Below are 10,011 nucleotides of genomic sequence, written 5' to 3'. Positions count from 1 at the left end.
CCCCCCCCCCCCCCCAAAAAAAAATGCAATATATGAAAAAAACATTATTAAAAACATAATTAAACAGTTAAATAAAAACTAGTAAGCTATTCCATCAACATTTATTTTTAGCCTAAATGTGGGCTACTGCAAGACTGAAGATGTTTTCTTGCCCCGAAATACATTTTGAAATATATTTTGTTAGTTAAATATCTTTTAAATATATTATATATACATTTAAAAAATATAGTTCATTGTGCGTCACTGTTTACAACACATATTATATGTGTGTGTGCCAGAGAAACTTCCAGCTGTTCTGGTTCTTGAGGACACACTGAGTTTGATAGTGTCTGAATTTAATGTCACAATCCTTCTTCTCACTTGCTGTCAGAAGACAAGTGGGAAAAGACTCAAATGTAAGCAGAGAGGGAGAATTACCCAAAATGCCATTACTATAAGTACTGTGTCACATGTTCAAAACAAAAGCTTGTCACATCCTCAGAGGAGATTGATTTTTAGACTTTAGCCCTCCGGTGAACACTTGCATAACAAAGAGATGTTTTGGAAGCATTTTGCCTTGATCTCTTTTTAAGCTGAAAGCAGCGAGGCAGTTTTAGGTTTAGGTCTGTTCTACGTATTTCCTGTCTGCGGTGCATAAGTGACACATACAATTTGGTGCCCATATCAACATGTTGTGGTATTCACACGGCATGTGAAAGACCAGAAACATAGTCTATGCAATTACCGAAATGTCCTCCTATGCAATGTAATGTTCTTATCCTAAAAATTACGTTTGGGGATCAGCAACTACCTCATTATACACGTCATGTGTCACGATTTAGAATATTGCGATGCATCACAGTGACATAATTGGATTGGGATTGACATTGGGCAAAAAGCATGGGAGAGAGAGTGAATCGGTGGTATCACTCTCAATCTCTCTCACTCGGTTAGCTTCACTTTTGGCCAGTGCTGCGTTTTATAGAAGTCTGTGGTGCACCATTTTCGTACCATTAATTAATATGTAGAAAATACTATGCCTGAATGCAAGAAAAAAGAAATTATAAAATATCCTGAAGTATTGGTGCCTTATCGTAAAAACAACTTGCGATATACTGATATATATCGGCATGTTCATGAACAGTGCAGTAAATTCTCTTTTTTACAGTTTGTGCAAAACATGCCTTACACTTGTCTCTTAGCTCCCCTTTGTTCATGTTGGCATTCCTCAGAGAGAAATCTGATGGTTCCCTGTATGCAGACATTCATCTGGTGATCTTTGTAGAGATATAAAACATTATCAGTTTAGAAATGCTGAGCTAGAGCAATATAGGATTTTGTTTTTGGCGAACCACAGGGCTCTATATTTGGTCCTAAAATTTTGTCAACAGCAGCACTTTCACACCCTTGGGACTTATGGGAGGGCTACAGAATAACCTTTTCTTTCATAGATGCTGTGGTCTCTAAAACAATATCACAATGGAGGACTTTGTCAGAATGCCATGTTATTTCACAGGCTAGGCCTTGGGCTTGCGTTTAGAGCCAATACCAAAGGTCATTGAGGGTGGCAGTTCACCAAGGCACTGGCGCAAACTGGATATTGCGTTCTAACTTGGGAAGAAAACATTGCAGGTGTGGTTTGAAAAGAGCAGTTTGCTGGGTAAGGCTTATCTTGTTCTGCTTTGAAATTCATGACATCACTGCATGGACGAAAGATAACATTACTTTCAGGTCACTGGCCATTCTTTCTTAAAACTAGTTGTGTTTTCCTCACTAGGATATTGTTTTAGCTGTAGATATCTGTAAAAATGATTAAGCTCCTCTTAAAGGTTAAAATCGAGATAGTACTGAGATTTATGGCTGTGCGAAATTGCTAAAAGCAATTACATTTCAATATTTTTCAACATTTTGACCATGTATAATGAAATATATTTTCAACATTTAGGCATTTGCTATGTCTGGAACCATAATTTCAACCAAACAGCCAACCATTTCAAACAGCCGCTAATTAAGGCGTGTTTCCACCACTTTTTTTCCACTTGAATAATATTTAATAATTACTAGTTTGTCCATCCAATGGACATGGTGTTAAATTATTGTTTATTATTTTTGCAATTCTTTTTTATGCTAGTGGCACATATATTATATACTTCCCCTTCATGTATAATTCAGAAGCACTAATACTTCATCTGTCTTAAGCTTTCATACTCATGAGACAAGGAGTGATTCGGAAACTAGCCTGATGACACTGTCTTTTTAAAGCATAATAAAATATTATGACATTGTGATATCCTGAATATCCCAAAATAAGTATGTTTAAATATATATTTCCAGTGAAGTCATCCTGAATATTCAATAAATTGCCTAGTTCTTCTGAGAATCTGCCTGTTTGGACCGGATATAGTCTTAAATCACTAGGTCTCTGTGTAAGCATGATGCATTAACTGTGGGATGTTTCTTAGGATGGGCTTTGATGTTCTGTTGTTTGTGCCGTGTTTGTCTTGGAGCCCCTGTCCTGTTTTTGTTTGGGGCCTTGGGACGTGGGGACAGACACAACGAGCAACCGGTCAAATCTGGAATGAGATGTGGGAACTGGGACGTCTTCACTTCAACAGAAAGAGGTCATAGCGAGAGCATGCGTTTTAAAAATAGTAATCGTTTCTCAAGGCGTTTTCAGCCAAACAAGCTTTTGTTGACAGGTTTGAGAAGGATGATAGCGACAGAGTGTTTATTCAGTGGAATTGAGGGGCTCACTGATTTTCCTCAAAGCTCTGACAGCCAGCTATTCATCACAGACTCTATTGGTTTACAATGTTTGAAGTGGTTAGTCTGGTTTAATGGCACAGGATCAGGGGGTTTTCTGTTTTTTTCTCAGTTTAAAGTCTGTTCACTATACAGTATATACACATATCGTCTTATTATTTATTATTATTATTATTAATATATTTAATATGTTAAATTACAGTTCTTGGGGTTCTACAAATCCATAGTAAAAAGTGGACTGAGACATGGCCCCTACTAATATGGACCAAAATGTATACATGCATGCATAAGCTATATATATATATATATATATATATATATATATATATCTTAAGACAGATGAAGTATATAGCTTAAGACATATGAAGTATACACACATACTGTACATACTACATTTTTCAGGGGTGTAAGTTTGGTTCTTTTACTTAAGTGTTAAAACATGGAGTCTGATAAGCAGACTAAATGATTGCATACGTCCTGCATTCTTCACCACAGAGAAGGTCATTTTCAGCGGAAGGCCCAGTTATGACATTTGATTAAGCATTATTTCATTTATGCAACTTTTTTGGAATTTTGTATCACAGCCGAATGAATGCATTCTATATAACTATATATAATATATAATGCAAGGTTTGCTGGGAATATTGGGACATTGTGTTTACAGTTTGCTGTGTGTGGGGTTTACTGCAAAGGTTTCCCCTAGTTAGCATTCTGCATATGTTCTGTGATTGGTGGATGAGCGGCATGCTTGACGTTGCTTAGTAGCGCTTATTTGTGTAAAGTCACTGCTTTCCTCATCCTCCTTCCTGAAGTCTCTATCCATTTAAAGCAGAGTATGTAATTCAGTCAGCACTGTTTACAAATCGCAGGTCCAAAATGGAGCGGAGAGCACGAGTTCTCCTGTGTTTATAGAATTAAACAACTATGCTGTTTGTGAAAGGGAATGGAGCGTGTTGCTCTCATATTTGACTGCTGTTACATGGCTTGTTGACAGACTTTTTTGTTGTCTGTTTATTGAATCTATCAACATGCTATTTAGGTTAATATTTTGTTCTTTTTTGTTGGAGCAGCCATGTATCAAACTGGTAGTAGGAGGACTCATACTTAGAGTATTTATTAATATTTCAAGTCAGAAATTAATGTTTTCCTTGAACTACATTAAAGATGTGAGTGGACACAGTGTTCCAGTCTGGATTGCTATAGCTAATCAACATGCTGATGTGATGCGTAAATTACGCTTAACATGATGTTAGAGAGGGCCTATTTGTGTGGTAATGTAATTAATCGTCGTGTGTTGCAAGTGAACAATTAGTTTTTGATGAGAAAAGGGGTGTTTGAAGTGGTTTTTAGGCAGTTTACATTCTAGAGTACACTGTTTGCTTCCTTTTAACTTTCTCCAAGTAGACTGGACATCAATTCTGTTAAAGGAGTCCAAAAATAACAAGCCTCTGATGGGATTTGAACCTGTGAACAGATATGCAGCTGAAACTGAGACTGTGTTTGCATTATTAGACTTATTTATCAAAACCTAGTAGACAATTCTACAATATTAGGACATGCCTCTATGGAATACTTGATTGTGACTGGTTGCTTTGCAGCATTTTTCCATCAAATACTGTTGTAGAATGACTGTTAAATAATTTTATTGACTGTTGTCCCTGTCAGATGATTTCCAGACATAACTGTGGTTTTGTTTCTTTTGTATTGCTAATTTTATTTCTCAAATAATGAAAAAAATCCACTCATTAATATTTCATGTGCATTTCTTTTTCTTTTTTTTTGTATGCATGTAATTAATAAAGAGGTGAATGTACGAAAAAACATTAGTTATCACAAAATAACATTTTAAATAATTTTTTACTCACAATTTCTACCCAATAAATATTTTGGAGCTTGACATAAGTAGTAAAATGTATTTTAAAAATGCCCCTGAAATTATACGATTTTATTGCTTTCCATGACATTTCCAGATCTTTTAAAATTCGGCCGCCTCATATATCTGTTTTCCAAGATTGTGGGATTTTTTTTTTAGTTGTTTTAGCTTATTTTAATGCTTGTTTGGTCTTATTTTGAGAACCATTGTTGTAGATTCTGATTTTGGAATGTGTATTCGTGCAGGTAGCCTATATTCCCCAATGTTGATGTGTTCCCTTATAATCCCCAGACTTTGGTAATAAAATGTGGTGGTGTTTCCTGGTGGTTTACATTTGTCACACTTCGATGATCAGTCTGAAAATAGACGCATGCTATTAATAGTAGTGTGTGAATTGTGGGAGATCAGAACGCTGAATTATAAATCCATCCCATTTGGTCAAGCTCATCTGTTCCTTCAAAAAGTGCCAGATCCAAAACAGGAAATGACTCCGCACCAGCTTGTAATCTTTCAACTAAACAGACATTTCCTGCTCAACTTGTTTTTTGACTTTTTCTTTTTTACCATTTATTCCAGTTAAGACCCCTGCTCCGCCCCCATCTCTCTCTCTCCCTCCTTTTCCCTCTCTTTCTTTGGTTTGCTTCTTATGGACAGGAATCTTGGAATCTCTGTAGATGTTATTAGTTTCTCATGCTGGTTATTTGTTGTTGCTGCCTTCACATGGCCTTCATCTCTTATTTGATTTTCCAGTCATTTCTGAAATCAATGTTCCCTCTATTTTTTTGTTTTTGCAAAGCAAAATGTATTTCTGTTGGACAGACATAGGTTATTTATTTTGGTTATTTGGGTTATCACCACATTTTGGTGATGTTATATATAGAAATAAAATTTATTGCAAAAAATGTTCGCTTTAGACTATTTAGGCTGACTGTGTCAGGATGATTATGCTAGTTAAAGCTGCAGTGTGTCATTTCTGCACGTCTAGCATCTATTATTGGACAAAAACATGCCACAGATAATTGCTGTTTTTAAGAAATAGTTTACCCAAAAAAGAAAATGTGCTCAGCCTCAGGCCATCTAAGATGTAGATGAGTTTGTTTCTTCATCAAGACAAAGTTGGAGAAATTTAGCATTATATCACTTGCTCACCAAAGGATCCTCTGCAGTGAATGGGTGCCGTCAGAATGAGAGTCCAAACAGCTGATAAAAACATCACAATAATCCACAAGTAATCCACACAGCTGACATCTTTATGACGTTTTTAACTTCAAACTGTTGCTTCTGACTAAAATACAAGTCCTCTCTCCATAATATTGCTTTCTCCGGCGAAAAGGTCATCTAATCAGGCAAGAGATATGCACAGATGAAACACTATTTACAAGTGTAAACAGTCCAAATTCCAAAACGTTTCTAAAGAAATATGTCATGGGTTTTGATGTGTGAGGACAACAGGTGATGGGCGTTTTTACTAGAGGAAGTATTATTGTAGATTATGGACTCATATTTTGGCTAGACGTAACAGATTAAAGTTAAAATGCCTTAATGATGGAATTGTTTCTTGTTTATTTAATTGATGGACCATGTGTGATACTTGTGGATTATTGTGATGTTTTTATCAGTTGTTGGACTTTCACTTTGACGGCACCCATTCACTGCAGAGGATCCGTTGATGAGCAAGTGATGTAATGCTACATTTCTCCAAATCTGTTTCGCTAAAGAAACAAACTCATCTACAACTTTCAGCACATTTTCATTTTTGGGTGAGCTCTTCCTTTAACACTTCGCTTTTGTGATATGCATTACACTCACTCTAGATTACGGATTCACATTAATTATCATGTAAAATAAGAATGTAAGAATTCATACAAATTTAGGATAATACATATGTGACCCTGGACCACAAAACCAGTCATAAGTCGCTGGGGTATATTTGTAGCAATAGCCAAAAATACATTGTATGGGTCAAAATTATCGATTTTTCTTTTATGCCAAAAATCATTAGGATATTAAGCAAAGATCATGTTCCATGAAGATATTTTGTACATTTAATTTTTGATTAGTAATATGCATCGCTAAGAACTTCATTTGGATAACTTTAAAGGCGATTTTCTCAATATTTAGATTTTTATTTTTGCACCCTCAGATTCCAGATTTTCAAATCGTTGTATCTCGGCCAAATACTGTCCTATCAAACCATAAATCAGTGGCAAGCTTATTTATTCAGCTTTCAGATGATGTATAAATCTCAATTTCAAAAAAATGACCCTTATGACTGGTTTTGTGGTCCAGGGTCACATATATATTATTATAGTCTGTTTTGGATCAAGGCCATGTACTGTATGCTATGCACGTTTCTTAGGGAACATTGGTCTGTACAGTCATTTTGGCTCTTGATTTCGGGTGTCTGTGTGATTGCAGACAGTGTGACACATGGTCTGTTACACATTGTGTTTTCACCCTTAACCTCATGTGCAGCTAATGCAATAAATGCATCAAAGACATGTTGACTCTTGCAGTTCTGTTCTTAAAGTGCTCAAATGAGCATAAAATGTGTGAACCGTTTTGGTTAATGTGACTTCGTTCAGACTCTTACATATCTGCTTCGTATGACACAAGACAGTGCTCTTTTGGGCCTGCTATCAATCCCTCCGGAGAGAGGGGTTCTGGCTCATGTCGTGTCATTCAGGTCTGAGTCCGTCCCTTTTCGCTTCTTTGCAGGTGAACCGTCCCCCACTGTAGTATCCTGTCCGAGCTAAGGACATGGAGGAGTGCGAGTCCCCCCCTGCCAGAAGCAAGAGGAGGGCCTGGGCTCAGAGCCGAGACTCCTGGCAGGCTTCTGAGTCCCAGGACCAGGGCGCAGAGGAGCCGCTGTCTGCCCAGCCTATGGAGGATAAGACTTCGACAGCCTCAGAAACAGGTACAGTGCTTCTGTTAATGGCGTTACGGTTCAAATCTGTTTGTTTCTGTACTAACAGATACTACATACTAGAGAAATTAACCAAGCAGCCATGTAGATTCAAAATATTTATTGCAAGAACTAAGATAAGTAGAAATGTAGCTAAAATACATACAATGCATGTTTTTCTAAGTTAAAAGGATTTTAGTTATTTTAATTGTATGTGCACTTAAATATAGCAATGCGTAGTAATAATAACCAGCAATATTTATATTTTTATTATCATATATTTTTACTTAAACACTTTTGAAATGAAAATACCAGGTATTTTCAAGGGATGATATAAACAAATAATTTAATCAGTTGATTGAAATAGACAGTTTGAACTGATTCACAATAATAAATTTAACTTACCAAATGTAACAGCATTTTTGCTACAGACGTTGAAATCAAATATGCTGTTAAAACTCACAATATATATTGCCAGGAAATTCACTACAATTATACTTTAAATGTCTATTTAATATTTTGGCCCTACTTTGCTTTCACGTCGTTATACTGTTTATTTTAAGCTGATACCAATAACTAATATTTTAACAGATCATTTGCCTATTATGGATTGTATTGTCTTTAAATGTCACTGAGCTGCTTTTACTATACTTTTACATGAATTAAGCCTACAGATAACAGTCTGCATTTTAAGAATGTCAGCATTTAGTGCACTATAAAGATTCAGCGATACATAGAATTACCGTAAATACTCTTATAAATTTACCCCTAAAAATGTATGCAAATTTGGCGTGATATTTCTATTTTCAGATGCAAAAACTATACAGTTGCCATTTTTTATCATTTATATCTGAGATTCTCAACTCGATACTGGGATTTTGGGGGTTAGAAGCTCTGTGGGGAGGTGTACTGGAAGCTGTAATGCGGTAGTGAACACTGCTGGCATTTGATTCTCCATTCAAGTCATGATAAACCAATTTAGAGCAAATAAAGGTTTATGGAAAACGAAAGAATCGCAGACCACAGTGGTAGTTCAGAAAACCACTCTGTGTTAGTCGTCACTGTTAGATTTGTTGTTTACTGTTTGCTGCTTGTTGCTTTTCAGGGAAATTCATTTGTTTATTACACGGAACAGCTACTTGTATTTTTTTCTCCTCAGGTCGTAAACCAAATCAAGTAGAGAACTGGCTCAGGACCTGCAGGTGAGTTACCTAACAAACTCGCTGCTCATAAAATACAAATGCAAATGGTGTGAGAAAGATCTGTGTACACGCCACAGTATGACGTGAATTGCTAAGTAAACAAAACGCTCAGATGCGGCATAGAAAAGCATTCTGTCCTTTGTCTTTGGTGTCTCTGACAAGCAGTAAATTTGAGAGAATCCTGTGAATAGTTCAGTGGGTTCAGACCGTGATTTTCCCAGAGTCAGGAAAGTCGTTACTTGTGAGGACTGACTATTGTCCTTTGTGCTACCGGGGGTTTTTTTGGTGGCTTGTTTGAGTCCTTTGTGGCCCATTAATGCTAAAGTTTTCCTCCGAGAGTTTTTAGTCTTTCTCTCTGTTCTGCCAGGCTGCTTTTTTTTTTTACAAAAAAAAGCGTAGGAGGAAAAAGCCATTGATTTACTTTGTAGATATACGTCCCTCATGACCAACATAAACCTTCCATGTGAAAAACAAAACAGAGATTCCAGAATTTCTGGTACGTGTCCCTGTCAGCCGTTTCATCTTGTGATCTAGAAGGAAGCCGTATGTTTGTTTGAATGTTGCAGGTAATTTGGCTTAACGTCATTTACTCAAGTTTTCTCAGAGAACATGTAAGAACCGTTTGTTGTTGATCATGTCATATTTAATTGCTGTTTGAATCTTTGAATTTAAAAGCTGGAATGAATCCAAAAGTGATTTTGACCACTGCCAAGTGCCGTACTCACTTTTTTTGGGGGGTACAGTGAAGGTATAAACCACTTGTTTAGAATTAAGTTATGGCGAGTAAAGAAAATTACTAAAATGATCCCACATCATGTTTGAAACGGGCCATAATTTCATGTTTCCTTTCAAAAGTTTGGGGTTGGTAAAATGTTTTTAAAAGTTTCTTATGCTGACCAATTCTGCATTTATTTGATCAAAAATACAGTAAAGACTGAAATATTATGAAATATTTTTACAATTAAAAATAACTATTTTTTTATTTGATTATATGTTAAAATATAATTTATTCCTGTATGGCATAGCTGAATTTTTAGTAGACATTACTCCAGTCTTCAGTGTCACATGATCCTTAAGAAGTCATTTTAATATGCTGATTTGGTGCTCAAGAAACATGTCTTATCATCATCATCATCATCATCATCAATTCTGATGAATAGAAAGTTAAAAAGAACAGCACTTATTTTGTGTAACATTATAAAAGTGTTAGTAACATTATAAAACATTATTGTCACTGTTGATCAATTTAATGCATCCTTGCTGGATAAAAGTATTATTTTATTTATTTA

General features: G+C 35.9%; 1 protein-coding gene across 1 annotated transcript in view; it reads left to right on the top strand.

The window, feature by feature from the left end:
- Positions 1–10,011, top strand: part of LOC107716991 (sperm-specific antigen 2-like) — a 39,754-nt gene that overhangs the window by 10,057 nt on the left and 19,686 nt on the right. Inside the window, exons 2-3 of the mRNA XM_016523632.1 lie at positions 7,334–7,532; positions 8,680–8,722. Coding sequence (XP_016379118.1) covers positions 7,376–7,532; positions 8,680–8,722 — 200 coding nt within the window. The 5' untranslated portion in view covers positions 7,334–7,375. The remainder of the gene's footprint in view (positions 1–7,333; positions 7,533–8,679; positions 8,723–10,011) is intronic.

The sequence above is a fragment of the Sinocyclocheilus rhinocerous genome, unplaced genomic scaffold (genome assembly GCF_001515625.1).
Source record: "Sinocyclocheilus rhinocerous isolate Xijiao unplaced genomic scaffold, SAMN03320098_v1.1 scaffold1802, whole genome shotgun sequence".
Classification (NCBI taxonomy): Eukaryota; Metazoa; Chordata; class Actinopteri; order Cypriniformes; family Cyprinidae; genus Sinocyclocheilus; species Sinocyclocheilus rhinocerous.
This window is presented reverse-complemented; position numbering and strand designations above follow the sequence as displayed.